We start from the raw sequence: 17,682 nt of genomic DNA, 5'->3' as shown, positions 1-17,682 counted from the left end.
ACGTAGACAACTTACCAGGGGAGATTCCTTTTTTCCCCTTTGTTGCTACTAGTGATTTGGTCCTAGGATGAAGGAATCTCGGTGGGAAAGATTTAGGGTTTTGATTTAAATATATGATCTGATTACTAAATTACCCCTTCGACAATTTTCAATTAACAAGATTACCCTCGTAGAAAGTTGGGCTCAAAATATAGTGTCATAACTTATAAGGGAAGATTGCCAGAGGCCCATAGCAATCCGACGATAGGGTGGGTATGTTATCCGGCTTGTTAAAATATTGAACTTCTGGCTACAATGATTTTGAGAAGGCTAGTTTTGTTTATATCAGTTATGAAATATTAGATTCACATTGGCAAAAAATTATTCATTAGAAAGAGGAGACGTACACATCAAAAGAAGTTTCGTCTGAAATTACTTTAAAAGGAAACACACACCATTCCTTAGTTACATGGTTTTTCCGTGCTAGTCTCGTTAAGAGACCTGCCTGCCGGTTACGTTTACTATTTACAAACACATAACAAGATGTTACAAGAGAAGCTAAGACTACTTTACAGTTATGAACAAAAGAAAATTTCGTCAAATGCAATGATGAAGATGCTCCATTGATTGCATTGACTAGGGATAGATTATCAGACACATATATATATATAACCTTTTACAACTGGATTTGTGAAGACCGGAGAATATCCGAGTACAACGTTTGAGCCTCAGCATTGATTACTGAGTCTGCATAGGATGTCCAGCATCTTGCTGCTCCAAATTGTCGATTGGCTTTGTACCAGATGACCCCGTACCCTGCAATATTAGAGTGGTTAGACATAGAAGCATCCACATACATAACATCACAGTCTGCATAAGTATGCAACGTCTCTGTTGTCAAAACAGAAGATGACTATGGAGGCGTTGAAACAATTGAAGTCCGTTTAAGAGTATCAAACAAAGTCCGAGTTTAATGCAGAGATTTAATTTGGGAGCTTATTCTTTGGATAACTTTCTCAAGGAGTTGTTGCAGGTTCTTTATGTTCGCTTTCCATTTAGCGTTTTGCACCTTCCAAAGAACAATAATACAGTTCTTTCGTTCCCCAAACGAAGCAGTAGTGCATTTATTTGCTAACCAGTTGAAAATCCAATCTTTAATGCTATTAAAAGTTCCAATCACAGAAAGAGCTAGTGGAAAACTGCCAAACCATACCGATCTAGTAAAAGCACAATGAAAACAAAAGATGTTCCATAATTTCATCAACAATGCTACAAAATAGACATTAAAAAATTATCAGTAATTCCTAGGTGAAAAAAATGGCTTTAAAGGTAAAAAATTATGCACACACTTCCACAAAATAATTTAAAATTAGGCAAAATATCTAGATGCCACAATCGCAACCATTGCTTTTGTTCTTGCTCAGAAGCGATGCATTGATCCTTTATGAGCTGAGTATATTACTACAAAACAGGGGCCTTTTGGCGACGGTTTATAAACCGTCACAAATAAAAAATAACCGACACAAATGTTAAAACCGTCACAAAAACACATTTATGACGGTCCATAATTCGTCGTGCTACTGGGCCCCAAATTTCTTTTGTGGCGGTTTGATACCATTTGTGACGTTTAGTTAACCGTCACAAATAGTTATTCTATTTGTGGCGTTTGACCAAACCGTCAAAAAGTGTTTTCTGTCGCCGTCGGAAATTTTCCGACCACCGTCGCCGTTGCCGGTTTTTTCGCCGGTTACTGTTCTCCGGCCCGGATTTTAGATACACAGAATTCTCAGAAATCTTAAGCATTCACACAAAAATAAAAAAGCTTATGCCAGTCGCACTGAACCAGAAACTCGCATCATTCACACTGAGCCAAAAACTTATACCATTCATAATAAAGTTCTACATTGATGCACCATATAAACTTACATATCTGACAGTAAGATGTTTAACTGTTTAAAAAACATAAATCTGGGCAACAGAACAAGACCCAGAGAGTTCAAAAAGCTGGTAAGATTATCAACATCCAAAATGCCTGTGGAAAATTTGGGACATGATAAGAACACACCTGATGGCATGAAAAAAAAAAAGGACCATCCCATTCCCTTATATCCAAAAAAACAAGCACCTGAATTGCCAGGGTTAATATCTATGTGCACCAAGATCTTCCATTCGTGGACTATTCCTGATCTCTGCATCAGTCGACGGGGTAACAGTCTTGTATTTCCTGTAACATATAAATCCATTAAGCATTAGTGTCACAAAAATTTACATGGCATGTTCAAAGCTTTAAAGAAATAACTTAGTGAAGCAACTCAGTTTACCTTAGTTCTGCCTCCAATTCTGCAATCCTAATCAAGGCAGCCTGATAAGCTGTGTTGGCAGTTCCCAGTTCATCATGCGCACGAAGTGCCTCCAAATCAGATATCTGTCGCACTGCTGCTTGATGTTCTGCAACAGAATTCTCCAGTCGTTGTCTAAGGTTCAAAACTTCAGCATTTGGGTCAGTGGTAGGATTGGTGGATGATTCTTCACTCCAATATTTCTTTGGCTTTATACCATTGCCTAGACAGCAAACACGATTCCCTTTATCTCTTCCTCGCACTTGGGAAAAAGCATTATGTCGTCCTTGTAGCACAATATCAGAACCTGGTTGGCCAGCTTGGATCTCTACTCAGCTTGGATCTCTACTCCCTCCATTTCCTTTTACAGAAATATCAAAAAGAATAAGTGGTATTGCAAAAAAACGAAAAGAAACATTTTCCTGATACTGAGAAAAAAAGAATAAATCACATTCAGATTTGTATCAGTCACAGTCCCTACCTAATTCATTATGTAGACAAAATATCTGTGTCAACACATTGTGTGGCCGAGAAAAAAACCCACGGATTGAATTTGTGGTGTTCAAATCAACAACCAATAAGAACCTAGCAGAAGATATTCATGGATAGATATATCTGTGTCAACATACATTGCGGGGCCGAGAAAAAAACCCACAGATCCTATTCGTAATACCACATTGTCCTGAAACGGACCCAATTTGTTAAGCAAGTCATAAGCCACCGTCTCATTTAGATACCATTCAACCCAAGTAAATACGAGTTTTTAAATCTTAAATGGAGGTCTGACAGATTTATTGTGCCCGCTACCACCAAGACACTAAAAAGACTAGCAAAGATCACCACTAGTTAGGCACTATACAAATCTTAGACTTACAAACTCATATACCAAGAGAGTTCTTTTAAATTGTAATTACAGGTATTGACAGCACAAATTAAGGTAATCCATATACCAAGTGACCGACGATCTTCTGAAAAAGGGCAAGCTTATGAGTTTGTTATTATGTAAATGAAAATGAGATTTCCTTCAACTAATTGGACATAATCATAACAAAAGCAATGAAGCATTCAATGGAAATTTAGTTCCTAACTTCTCATGTGCTGCTATCTAATGACCTTCGCATACAATGTCTGGCACAATTGGAACTTTATAATAAAACATTTCGGCAGTTTATCTAAGAAACAAATGGATATCCCCAGTAGCTAGATTGCAACAGTGCATCCCTAATTCACACATCCGTTAGGTATATTGCATTTTATCATATTTAACATACAACCACATGGATGAGTGGGTACAAAAAAACCTTAAAATATCGAATCCAGTGTTTCATCGCTAAAACTAAAGGATAATACTTAATACTACTCATCTAGTCAGTACAACCAATGAAATGCCATCTTTCATCAACACCAGACACAATATACACAGGCATACATTTGAGATTAGACCAAAACCCTTCGTGTACTTCCTTCACTGTGTCTCATTTCCAAGCATACTCCGACACAGGCCAGTTTCAAAACATGATGCATACAGAGCTCAGACAAGCCTCATGAATTCATTTTCATTTCTAGCAAGATCTATATGCTCGCACACTGGCATAAAATACCCACCGACTGCATACAAACAAAATCTAGCACATATAACCCTAGTCCATATTAAATGGCATAATTTTGAGCTTAATATAGATGGTTTCGTACAAAATAAAACTACTTACCACTAGATACACACAAAAAAAAAGAACTTTATTGCACACGATCCATATTTATCTTCTGGCATAAAAAATTTTGGAATTCCAATTTAGTGATAGTGTTTTACCAGTAAAAGGATTAAACAACACGTCCAAGTCCAATTGCCTTCTTCTTTACATCTTCCAGTAAAGGATGATGACCTTTCAAGGATCCAAGCTCCACTGCTCAAGCCACAACAAAAAAAAAAAGCATACATAGTTCAGAAAACTTGGTAAGAATCTAATCAACGTTAAATGGCAAGGTACCAACTGGTAGAGAATCTAGTGGGCATATCAAACATGCTTAAAGCGACAGAGGTAAAGGGAATTAAGGGTGTTATCAACATATACAGCAAGAGAGACTAAAACAAGCTGAGTAATCCGAGCCAGATGAACAAAATTGACATTAAAGAAAAGAATTAAGATTACATACAGCATGTTCATCCACTTCATTTAAGGGCATTACCCTTTTAAAGCATCACTAAGGAGTTGGCGCCCACACTACAGTAAGATATAATGTTTCACAAACTTAATATTTAGATTATTAAAAGTTTATTACCTCGAGCATGACCATGAGACCATGACAGTGCAGCTTTCTCGCTAATAATGCTAGACGAAAACAAAAGCAGGAAGCAGGTTTAACAGTGTGATGTCCCATCGTCAGTCTTACAACCAATAAGACCAGAATATGACATAGTAAACTTCCCATCCAGTCCATTATAAAGGCCTTTCAAAACATTCTTTCCTCCCCCATGAACTGCCTGAAAAGGGAAACAAAGTACAGAACTAAATTGGTATTAGGGCAGTGGGATTGCGCTTTGATAGATGATAATGTCAACTGAACAGGTTACATCTAGTCTACTAATAAACAAGATATAAATATTGAGAGAATTAAATAACTAAATCAGAATGGACCAAAGCTTACTCCTAAATCGACGATCAACGCCAAGAAATCTAACCCAAATACGTTTTTGGGAACCATTAAATCATCAACAAAAATAAGTTTAATCAATCTATGAGTTCGCAAATACATGAGAAACCAAGCTCATTACCGTCACTGAATACATATTAAGTAATTTTGTAACAAACCCATCCAAGTGTTTAACACGAATCAGCCATTGCTAGCACAGAATCATGACAATCCATATCTATTCAATCATGCACAGAATCAGGACAACCCATATCTTATATCCTAACAGAGAAATTTGGGTAGAACATTTTTGCAATCATAAGAAAAAAAATTCCAATAAGGCATTACAGAAACTCAATTATGAACTCTAGTATAGTATGTTGTCATATCAGCCTTTTCTCATGCTTTCCCATTCAATAGAAATCAGAAACTAAGAAATTTCGCAAAACCCCAATATTGGTACAAAACAGATAAAACTCAAACCTAAATCAGAAATTCTTAGCTCAAATCTAAGAAATTGAAAGCTCAAACCACAATATCAAGTTCCATCAACAGAAACCCATATTTAGATTTCGTTTCTAGACCACAAATCCATAACACAAACCCTAAGAAATTAAACAACATGAAATCCATAACACAAACCCTCAGAAATTAAAGAAAATAAAATTTTCCAGTAAACCCTAAGAAATTGAAAATAAAAAAAAAACAAAATCATTTTTTTAAATCACAGAATCAAACCCTAAAACAGCAAGCCAGTCCTTAAACAAAGAATGAAAATTAAAAATAATATTAAGCAAAAATCACCATCGATTGAGTCCTTCAGATCCTGCAAAACAAAGAAACAAATAATGAAAAGTAATAGTAAGCAAAAGAAGAAGACAACCCCATTAATGGATGAGAGTAAGCTCAAGAACGGTGATGGTTACAGACAAGAGAGAAAGAGAAGCAAACCTCTCAGCAAACATCTTCGGCGGAGAAGACAAGAAGGTAAGAGAAGAAGAAAACCAGATCTGGTAAGAAGATAAGAGAAAGAAAGTGATGGAGTTTTGAGAACCGCAGCGGCAAACTTCTTCGGCGGAGAAGACAAGAAGGTAAGAGAAGAAGAAAACCGGATCTGGTAAGAAGATAAGAGAAAGAAAGTGATGGAGTTTAGCGATTGAAAAAAAAAAAATCTTTCTGTCGGACTCATAAAACTGATGGAATTTGTGGTGTCGGATTCTTAAAACTGACAAAGAATATGTTGGACTTTGACTGACTCAAGTACTTGTGACGGTTGGTCCAAAAACCCTCGCAAACTATTCTGTCGGACCCTTTGAAACTAACGAAATTTGAGTTGACTTTGACTAATTTAAGTATTTGTGACGCTTGGCCATAAACCCTCTCAAATAACTCTTATTTGTGACGCCCCTCCGAGAAAAACCCTCACGAATAAGACCTATTATTTTTGTAGTGATAGGTGGATTTGGCAGTAAACTTACCTGAGTTTGTCAAGGACCACCTAATTTGCTCCTTACCATTGATAGGTAACATTATCTTTATTATGGCCCAAATCTGGGATTCGGTAAACAATTCCTGCAAAGATGATTCTTCCCATTCATTATCATAGTGATTAATGAGCTGAGATACATCATTATAATCCTATAAATAATAATCAGTTGGCCTTTCTAATTTAGACTATTTGGATATATCCAGTTATCCTGTAAATAATAATACGATTGAACAAAGTAAGATCTGAACATGCAACTACAGACAAAATAGTTGGGTCTGGCTTCAGAATCCTAATGAAGTCTTTAAGTCGTTAACTTATAATGGTTTTAGAAAAAGCCTAGGTTAAAGGAGAATCGACTCTAGCCGCAACTAGTATCACACATGAGGTGTGGGGATTAGGTTTCCCAATAGCTAGAGTTCTCCCTTATATAGTCTTCAAATCAGGGTTTGATAACTTTAGAACAAAACAATCAATATTCACCGTTAGATGCAACCTGATTCAAGATTCAAGCTAATATCTTTCCCGTTAGATGGGCTTTAGCTTGTTACACACAAATGAAATATACCTTCATTTAGATATGGGTAACCGTACCTGAACGTGTATATTGAGTTGGCTCAATAAAAGTTAATCGAAGTTAGCCATATGAACAATTTTCTCTTAACCTTGTTCATCTTAACACTTCTAGATCAATTGATAATCAAATGAATCTAATTGTGATACTGATAGAGTTGTTCAATTGTTTATATTCTCATATAAGTATACAAGACATAATTGAAGCAAAATCGGATTGATTCAAAAGAAATAGTTCATGAACATTTTAGCCGCGGTTTGCAAAGATTGAATTCCTTAATTTATAAATGTATTTATTCATGAGTACGAAATCATACTTAACCGATTTTATAACTTGAACCACTTAAGTTTGCAAATGGTTACGCAAACTTAAGTTCCGGACATTGGTCACAAGCCGACAGTTTGCAAACGGGTACGCAAACTTTAGCTCCAGACCGAACTCAGTTGAAAGCGTTTGCGAATGAGTACGCAAACTTGGTTCCCGGACTTCAACAGTTAAATCAGTTTGTGAACGGGTATGCAAACTTAAGTACCTGACTTAAACAGTTGAATAAGTTTGCGAACGGGTATGCAAACTTCCGGTCATGAATTCCGTCAAAAAAGTTTGTACTCCAAGTACACAAGCCGTAATGTATCCAGACATGGGCCTTAGATCTTAACTCCCATTTCAATCATTCAAACATTCTTAGAAGATGAAAATAGTTGTCTCACATAAACTGTTAGCTTATAAGCAATTTTCAAGTGATCGAATGATCTATACGAAACATTCCAAGCCTACATCAAATGACTGTCTCACACAAATCATGTAAGATGTTACCAAGTGATTTTCACATTATCATCTTTTGACTTTCGTCAAGAATAATGATGAACGTGGTTAAACCAAAAAGCTTTCCAACACATATTTCGAGAAAGATATAAGCGAGTTAAACTCAACTCGAAATATCAAATGTGTACAATGTAAATTCTATATAGTAATACGATTTTGTCTCAATAGGACATAAAATATAATAGACTTCTGAGTGATAGATAAGTTTTAGTCTCCACATACCTTTTGTTTATGAGGTTCCTCCAAGCTCTCCTTCGTAGATCTTCATCTTCAATTGATGAACGTCGTGAAGTCTAAAGCTTAACTACACATTATATCCTAATCCGCGACATAACTATAAGTAGATTAGAAATCAAGACTAGAATTTTGATCACCTAAACTTGACAAACAAGTTGAGATAACAACGCTTACGAGTTCGATCAAGAAATGCTCTAACAGTTCTACTTTTTCTTGGTCTTTTAATGAACCATACATACAAGTTAAAATCCATTTACCAACTGAAGCATCAGTTTGTACTATGAAAGACACAATATTTCGATTTTCTTGAATTAACTCTATGTGAAAGCCATCTTCCATAAGATCCCAACCCTCTATATAATCCTATTGAACTTTAAATACAAAAGTTAGGATAACAAAATTCTCTTAAAGTAACTTTGATCTTATGAAAACCATGCTTAGTTTTTGATAAAAAAAATGAGATCAGGTGAGTGAGTACTAATTTCGCTTTTTAGATGATTTCTAGTAAGATGATTACCAATCCCTGAACATTCCACGCTAAAATTCTCATAACGAAAGAAACTAGATGATTCAAATATTGAAAGCAACACACCAACACACCAAAATTGATACACTATAATATATTGCCTCCAACTAAATATGAAAATATACAAAATAATCTTAATCACATCACACAGATCGTCAATTAAACCGAAATTAAAACACAGAAGGTAAAGATTGCAAGGAAAATGAAAGAGATGATATAGAACCTGGTCATCAGTAGTTAAGAGGCATGACATGTGTTTCATTAGTATCCATCTCCATAAATGTCTTTGTCATAACACCCTGACCTTCCATCATCAAATACTTCATTCTCAACCGGTTACCACCTCTAGGATCAGGAGTTGTACCCATTACTCTTTTTCCCTTATCCGAAGTAGACTCACTAGAAGTAGTAGCAGAAGTTGTTGGACGAACATGCTCCACCCGAGTACCATTCCTAATGACAAAAGGAACAGTAAAAGGATCCACCTGACTAACATCCCTAATAAGGAGTGGAGCAGCAATAGGTTGAGGAACTAAATTGTTGCCCGGCAAAGTTCTGGGACGTACAAATTTTTGAAACTTATTCAACTCTGCTTGTAATCTGTTAGCGATAGACCAACACTGTCTAGACGTATGATTAGGAACAAAACACTTGGGACAGAGATGAAAAGGTTGATCAACATAAAAGAAAATTATCTTTTCTCTTGTTACATTGAGTCTTTATAATTTAGCAATTATACTTGCATCCTAGTTGTTAATTCCTTCCTGAATATCAACATCGTCATGTACCTCAAAACAACAACAAATTATACGAAGAAAAAAACCAAATAAATTTTAATATGTTATCTCAAGGATAATGTTCAACCTCATGGTCAAATTATTATTCCACATAACGCTCATTGTCAGATTGTATTGTAATTAGTTCAATTTTTGCTTTCTTAATATAATACTATCTCTGTTTCTGGAAAAGTGTTATTTTCACTTTTTCAATTTGGCCGGAGAGTATAAAAGATCCTATGTTTCAATTTTTTTCCTTTAGGTGTGAGTTGTATCCTATACTCCGCCACCCGGTTAAGTATATTTAGTTCATCCACAAGGTGAAATAATTAATTTCTACATATAATTCATTTTCGCTTCTATTTAAATTAAAAAAGTCTACCCTCCAAGTCCGAGCCAGTGTCCGCCCTGGCACAATGCTACCCTTCTATTTAAATTAAAAGCCCAACTTAGCTAAGGGACTTCTATTAAAATTTGCTACAGGAACATGTTTAATGAAGAAATAACAAATTTTAGTGGGAACAGATTGTCTTGGACTACAAATAAAGTTTTTATATGTAGATTCAATTTCTTTCTTGTGTGCACTAGTTCTTATAAAAAAGGATTCTGAATCTAAAACCGTAAACATATTTGATGAAACAGAAATCTACTGATGAACAACATAAATGATCAAATATGATCTTCTTAGATACAATTACTGTTCAGAAGGGTAGGATTTAGTTACTGCATGTATAATTTAGCTAAACACTTACAATTAAAGAGCCAAAAAAGAAAACAACAACAATAACAAAACTATTAATACAGTGCTTAAAACAAAGAAGTGACATCTTTAGGGAAGCAACTCCTATCCTTGTTCTTGTTCTTTTTTTTTTTAGATCAAACAAACAATATTATTACAAAATTAAAGAAATCTGCTAGCTTGCACTTATGAAGATCAACGACAAACCATATATTATGTCGTCCGCTAGCTAAAGGAGGTGCCCTAGCTAACATTAGCAGTGTTCATGCTAACCATCCTGGCATGTAACTCATTGGTGCCCCTTGAGCTACAGTTATTTGATCTTGTTGGTGGTACCTACATATGGACATTGAAATGACTTTAGGCGTTTAACATTGAAGAGAGGTGAAAGAAAAAGAAAAATAGTGTAATTAAGCCTGTGCATACCCGATCTGCAGAGTGGGTTGACACTCAATGGGGTGGAAAAACGGTTCATTTTGATCAGCAGCTTGGTGACCAGATTGCTGCTGTCGACTATACCCCACACCATGCTGCATGTCCCATTGTTGCTGAGTTGCTTGGGCTCCTTCTTCCAACTGGAACACCAAATTATCAGATAAAAGTCATTGCATTGGACTGATAAAAACAGATGCAGGATTGAAATATGTAGTAGAAGATCGGTATGAAAATAGTACCCTTCTTCTCAAGCTCTTATTAGCTTCACTTAGCATTTGCTCCTGTAAGCAAAACAGTCAATTAAGGTAAGATATAGACTAAAGATCCCTTTTCACTGTAAATAACTAAGTAAATAAATGGGCATATATGGGTTATATGCTGATCTTACTCTTCTCTGGAGATCTGTCAGCTGATCAAGCATGTATTGAGTCTGCAGAAATTAAGAGTAAGCACACATATAAGTACTATTAGTTGTATGAACCTAAAATTAATGAGTTATACACAGGTAGTAGTAATAGTATGTACCCGAGTTGATCTTATTTGCTTCAATGATGAATCAAGTTGTTTTTCAAGAAATTCAAGCTCCTTGCCACTTAACGGTCCCAAATCCTCACCTAGAAGATTCCTACAGCATAAAAATAGTACTGTTAACACCTTTCAGGCAGCAATTCGTTATAGTCAATACACAGTCAAGTCTGCAGCCTCATTTGCTGGCAACACAAATTTAGGATGAATTACCTTTGTGATCGTTGTAGCGCCTCAACCCGCGCTTTAAGCTTCAGATATTCCTGGTGGCTACTGTGCTCCTGCCATTAGAAGCAACAAAGATTGGCATCAAAACTCTGTAAACATATCATAGACACCAAAGACTCTAAAATCCCAGAGGTATTGGACACACAACTGTTAAAGTGGGTGAATATCATCCAAAATAGCTAATGGTCCTGATTTTGAATAAATACGAAATATAACAGGTGATTTAAGGGCATTGTAGTCTTTATTCAAATATACATCTGTCTAGAAACTTACTGTACAGAAAAGGAAAGAAATCCCTAATATTTCTGAAGAAACCCTAATCTTATTTTCTGTTGGTATTCACAACAAACCCCTTCTTTGAATATCTCTTAATATTTCTCTAGAATATCTTAGTTAACGGTGATGATAAATGCATTCCAATTAGGAAAGTTAATTAGATGGTTTAGATTAATATTTAACGGTCATAATTTTTTCTTTCCACCTCAATTGAAATAAATTAAATACTAGGTTCCTCACCCATTGATTTCGGCCAAATACATAAAATTAAATAAATAATTATCTGACAATTTGAAAATTTGAAACAAAATTGATAAATATAGAAACTTGTAAGGAAAACAGAAATAATTAGCTTTTACTAACTTTTTTCTTCTTAATTAAGGTAATGCCACTGTGTTTTGTACCTAAAAATGTAAAAATGATACAGAAAACTACCATTTTCATGCAGCACAAAAATCTGTTTATATTTTCATTGCCTTGATTTTCTCAATCTTCTCTGCATGAATAAAATCTTCAATATCATATATTTTTCAAAATCTCTCTAATGTCAGATAAAATATATAGTTCCTCTATCTCTATAAAATGTTTCTCATCAACATTTAGTTTTGTCTGAAAGTTTTTGGTTATCTTCTTCCCTGAAGATCAGTTTTTGCATTCAATGTAAGTTTAATTTCTTATGTGTGTATCTTTATTCATTAAAGATTATTAGGGTTCATTACTTGTAACATTTTTTTGTTGCTGTTATTTAATTTGGGTATTAAATAACAGGCTTCGATTATGTTTTGAATCTGTTTTCTTGGTTTATCTTAGATTTCTTGTTTAATGGAAGAAGAGATGATGCTGAGTATGGTTCCCTATACAGCATTGAATGCTGCTGTAGGAGGAGAAGGTTCGGATTCTAACAGAAGTAATAGCAATAGCCCTCGTGGATTGTCGAACAAACGTCATAGACAACAAGATGGCATAAAACCTTCTGCAAGATTTAAGGGTGTTGTTTGGCAGCCAAACGGCAAATGGGGCGCACAAATTTATTCAAACCATCAGCGTATTTGGATTGGGACATTCAAATCAGAGTCGGATGCGGCTAAGGCTTATGATAGCGCTGCTGTTAAGCTTCGAAGTGGAGATTCACATCGGAACATTCCAGTGACCGCTCAAACCTCACTGGAACCTGATTTTCAGAAACCATACTCAATCGATGAAGTATTGATTATGCTCAAGGATGGAGCATATGAAACAAAGTTGCATGAATTTATGAACTCTTCGGAGAAGCAGGATAGGGAATCTGGTTTTGGTGTGAACTTGTTCAGAGGAAATGCTAACGATGGGTCCATAAAGTGCCAACAGTTGTTTCAGAAAGAACTAACTCCAAGCGATGTTGGGAAACTCAACAGGCTTGTTATTCCTAAAAAGTATGCCGTGACGTACTTCCCAAAGGTTTCAGAAGCACCTTTAGAAGAAGAGGATGGTGGTGTGATAGACGACATTCAACTGCCATTCGTGGACAGGGACATGAAGCTCTGGAAATTCCGATACTGCTATTGGAAATCTAGCCAAAGTTATGTGTTTACCAGAGGTTGGAACCGATTTGTTAAAGACAAGAAATTGAAGAAGAATGACGTGGTTACATTTTATAGGTGCGAGTGTCGAGAATGGTCCCAAAACAAACCCTTTTACTTGATCGATGTAGCGTCTAATGGAGATGAAGATAATAGACTAGATTTACAATTAGGGTTTAGCCGGAATACTATTGAAACTGGACCCTCAGATAGGACTATCAAACTATGGCAAAATAAGGAAGAAGTGATTATGAAAGTTACACCACCACAGCAACAACCAGATGAGGAGAAAAGGCCTTTGATTATGGAAGTTGCACCACCACAGCAACAACCAGATGACGAGAAAAAGGCTTTCAGACTTTTTGGTGTAAACATTAATTAATTACTAGAGGTTTATGTTTTGGTGTTTGCAATTTTTCTGTTTTTAGGTTTTGAGGAATTTAGACAGATATAACATCATGAGCATCTAATTTTGCTTATACCTAATTTTGAACTGTGTATACCAAATTCATTAGTTATTTGCTTCAAATATATTCAGAGATATCTTTGAACTGCATATATAAAAGTGCCTCTATCTTAGAGCTATTGAAACTAGATCAACAGAAGATTTGATGAATAATCAATCATACTAAGATTTTTATGTTAATCATAGGATTTCTTAAATGACAAATATGTCCATCAAATTAATTCTTTTTAGACTTGTCAGAAAATCCATAGAAGGAATATACTGACTTCTAAAAGGATTTCATGGCTTTATATGCATTTCCAAACACAGCCGCACAGATGGTAAAAACTGTGGCTCATGCATGACTCTCCTTTTATTCAGATTATTCAGATAATCTTTTGAGTTTTGACTGCAGATAGTATATAGTAGCTAGATGTATTTCATGAGTTTATGCTCAATAACTGAGCAAGTACAGTGACACACACATTACAAATTGTGAAGGCAAACACACTATATATTATGATAACTACCGTTAAAGAAAACAAGGCAACATGTATGAAGAAGGTTCAAACAAAATTGCTTACCAGGCTCTCCCTAGCAGATACATTTGTTTCTGGTTGTCCATAGTTGCATTTTTGATACCTCTCCAGGGTTTTGAACATGCTAAAAACGGAAACAAGCACCAAATTTTGTAAGATATATGTTGGTGCCGAATTGTGATTGACATGAACAAGTAATATTTGAAATATTTTTAAAACATAATTTCTAAACTGATAATTGACATTTAATCGACTGCTTGGCGATCCTTAAAGAACAACTCCGGAACAAGCAAAATTGAAAATAACGTATGCAAGAAATTAAACAGACACAATCAAGGCATACAATGCTCAATTCTTTACATGCATGTACCATATAATTCGTGTTAATGACTAGATATGCAGCAAACAGTTAGAGCCATTAATATTGTGAAACCAAGCTTTTGGATTAAAAATTTTAGACTACTAGACTAGCCCTACTCTCTTAACAAAATCTGTAGTCTCACATACTCAAGTTTTAGATTGGGTACGCAAGTAACAATGTTATTCTTGTAGAGAGTTCAATTTATTTAGTTGCAGCCGTTAGAACCTCATACACATGACAAGATTGATTCATTTTGTGGCTCAATGAGCCAAGATTATTGTCGAACTATCTGACGTAAATCACTAGTTAACCAAGCTCACCTATGCTAGAAGGGAATAAAAGTTATGTATTAACCAGTGACAAGTTCATGTTCGAAAAGGGAACTAAAAGGGAAAACTGTGGTTCACTAGCAAATGTCCTAACACAACATAAGATGGGAGACCCAGTTGCATACTTCAACGTATAATGATATGACAATTCAAAAATTGTTGAAACACAAAACTAAGGAAGAAGTTCTTTTTTATGATGTCAACAATGGGTACAACTAGTGCATCATGTTTGGAAGGATTCCAACAAAATTTTAAGAACCAAAAGAATATTAAGAAATTATCAAGTCAAAGTTATTTTTTGTGAAATCGTTTTTCTGATTGGGGTTCAGTTGAGTACACATCTCTACAAGGTAATTCATTATTTGATGCTTCCTTTTCTCGAATGAGGATACTAATTAAACACATGCATTTGTTTAGATTGAAAACAGTTAAGCCAAGTTGAAAGATCATTTAAAGCCTACATACATACAAATGAAACTTTGTCTCTTAATTTTCTTTAAAACCTTTGATCTCAGTTGTCAACTAAATCTCACTGATGCAGTCCATATACAATTGAGTACATAAACTATTCTCTAGTATCACCTAACTGTATATTGGATAATAGTCTTTAGTACTAAAGGATCCAAGCAAGAACAAGAATACTAAAAGTAAAGACATGATAGATTTGGCAACACAAGAGGTATGCAGTGGTAGTAGCAATAATATAGTACAGAAGTAGTACTAGTATTAAGAGCTAGAAGTTGCATAGATGGTTGTGTAAAATGGTGGAGGAATGTCTAATCAAACTTTTTGATTCTCCCATCTCAAATCCCTCTTTATTTTTTGGGTAAAGTTGATAAAGAAAAGATTATGTTCATGATGAATTGAAGTAGTACTCTAAAAATCACTGGATAATGGATATATATGAATCTTTCTCTAGTACTCTAAAGATTATGTTCATGATGAATTGAAGTAGTACTCTAAAAATCACTGGATAATGGATATATATGAATCTTTCTCTAGTACTCTAAAGATTATGATCGGACTTCTTACAAAGAAACCTAGTAACATATGAAACCTCGGATCTGACCTATGCAGTACTAATTATTAAATTCTTGAGATCCTTAAAAAAAATCTTTTCAGACATAAACAAAGAAACCTCACATAATCCAATGTACAGGAAACCCTAACACACAAATATCCGGATAAAACAAGTATACTAGCTACTCTCATGTGATCAGAAAGCGAATTGATTGACTTGATGAGACCAAGATAAAATTCATAGAAGAGATAGATTTTATAAAGTACAGAAATCTTCTCTTATTGAGAAGAGAAAACAGATCCAATCAAATTTCATTTCTACGAAACTTCCAAGTGTACTAGTTCCGTTAAATCTTATAATCTATGTTTCGTAGAAGATCGGTTCAAGTTTTATGTTTAATTAAGCAAATGAACCTACTGAAAATGCTTAATTGACTCAAAAAGTAGCTAGAAAAAAAAAATTAATAAGCTTGTTGGACTAAAACTAGTTAGTTTATTAGGTTATTGACAAGATCGCTTAAAATCCTTACGAATGAAGTAATTTTCACTCTAATTCGAGAAAATTTTGTATACTTCGACACTACCATTGTCAGACTCAGATCTAGAATTGTATCATGTGAAGGAAAAAAAAGAACTCGATCGATCAGTACGTAAGCCGCACAAAAAAAAAGAAGAAAAAAATATGTATACTAAAAAAAGCTGAGACAATCCAAACCAAAGAGAAAAAAAAAAGAGGAACAAATACATGAAAAAGAAGTCGAACGATGAGTACCTAATCTTAACTAAACACAAATAAAAGGACTCCAAATCAGAAAACTTTTAGATCTAAAAACAGAATCATCGCCGATCAAACCAAAAGAAGAAGATGAAGATTTTGTTGTTGGTCTATGTACGATAATTTTAATTTACCTGGAGCTACTGCAGAACTCATAGAGTTTGCCTCTATTAGAGAAAATAATAAGAGCAACTTCAGCATCACAGAGAACTGAGAGTTCATAAGCTTTTTTCAATAAACCATTTCTTCTCTTAGCAAATGTTACTTGTCTATTTATCTTATTCTCAATCCTCTTCAGCTCAACTCTCCCTCTCCCCATTTCTCTAAACTGGAACTGGAAGTAGTTTTGGTGATTCTGATGATGATCAGGGAAGCAGAAGCTTTACTGATCAAAAAAATCAAACACCTCTCCTTGTATCTATAACTTTGCCCTAATTCTCCTTCTCCTTCTCTCACTGGAAATCGTTTATTTGTCCCGTTGTCTGTGAAATGAAAGAAGAAGGGCGGGGAATTGATGTGAAAGGGAGGGTAAAGAGGAATAGGATAATAATTATGTAAGGGGAGGAGGGGGTCTATAAGAATTAAATTGAAATTTTCATTTATTATTTGAGGTCCCTAGACTGGACACGTGTCGAGTTATGGATGCGTTCTTACATTATTACCTGATCTTAACTTACCAGCAATCATGTGACCTAACCTTAACTAGGTTCAACAATATTTTCTTATTTGTCTCACTGCTTACGTTTTTTACTGTATTACGCAGATACCCTTTCCTTGTTCTTTTATTTACATTTCTTTTTTCTTTTTCGGTCACTCGAATCACTTGTAATATTCAACGGTCAAGAAGTTCGAAAAATTATCATTATGCCGGTTTTCCTATGAATGATTGAGTATGGGTAGTTCGGTCCACTTTTCAGTTGGTAAGAATAAGTAAATTACCCGGCAATTTATAGATGGGTTTGTATCATCAAATAGTCTAAAAACTCTAAACTATCATGGTTACAAATTAGATAGGTAAACCATTTTTACTCATGTTTTTATTTTATGGATATTCGACAGCCTAAATTTTTTAGGGTCG

At 34.9% G+C, this 17,682-nt stretch overlaps 2 protein-coding genes and 1 long non-coding RNA gene across 3 annotated transcripts; 1 reads left to right on the top strand and 2 right to left on the bottom strand.

The window, feature by feature from the left end:
* Positions 1 to 1,837: 1,837 nt before the first annotated feature.
* LOC113281039 lies at positions 1,838 to 6,094 on the bottom strand. Its single transcript, XR_003325889.1, has 6 exons — positions 5,901 to 6,094; positions 5,754 to 5,775; positions 4,599 to 4,800; positions 4,129 to 4,222; positions 2,301 to 2,679; positions 1,838 to 2,203 (listed from the first exon to the last, which is right to left on the bottom strand). It is a non-coding gene; the product is annotated as an uncharacterized LOC113281039 (long non-coding RNA).
* Positions 6,095 to 10,007: 3,913 nt separating this feature from the next.
* Positions 10,008 to 17,150, bottom strand: LOC113281038 (agamous-like MADS-box protein AGL9 homolog). Its single transcript, XM_026529677.1, has 8 exons — positions 16,739 to 17,150; positions 14,165 to 14,243; positions 11,286 to 11,353; positions 11,073 to 11,172; positions 10,936 to 10,977; positions 10,787 to 10,828; positions 10,539 to 10,687; positions 10,008 to 10,448 (listed from the first exon to the last, which is right to left on the bottom strand). The coding sequence occupies exons 1-8, from the start codon at positions 16,921 to 16,923 to the stop codon at positions 10,376 to 10,378; spliced, it is 738 nt and encodes a 245-aa protein (XP_026385462.1). The 5' UTR covers positions 16,924 to 17,150; the 3' UTR covers positions 10,008 to 10,375.
* Positions 12,378 to 13,724, top strand: LOC113281037 (AP2/ERF and B3 domain-containing transcription factor At1g50680-like). The gene has a single exon (XM_026529676.1). It carries the CDS (start codon positions 12,399 to 12,401, stop codon positions 13,515 to 13,517), a length of 1,119 nt encoding a protein of 372 aa, XP_026385461.1. The 5' UTR covers positions 12,378 to 12,398; the 3' UTR covers positions 13,518 to 13,724.
* Positions 17,151 to 17,682: the final 532 nt, after the last annotated feature.

Source organism: Papaver somniferum, chromosome 5 (genome assembly GCF_003573695.1).
Source record: "Papaver somniferum cultivar HN1 chromosome 5, ASM357369v1, whole genome shotgun sequence".
Taxonomy (NCBI): Eukaryota; Viridiplantae; Streptophyta; class Magnoliopsida; order Ranunculales; family Papaveraceae; genus Papaver; species Papaver somniferum.
This window is presented reverse-complemented; position numbering and strand designations above follow the sequence as displayed.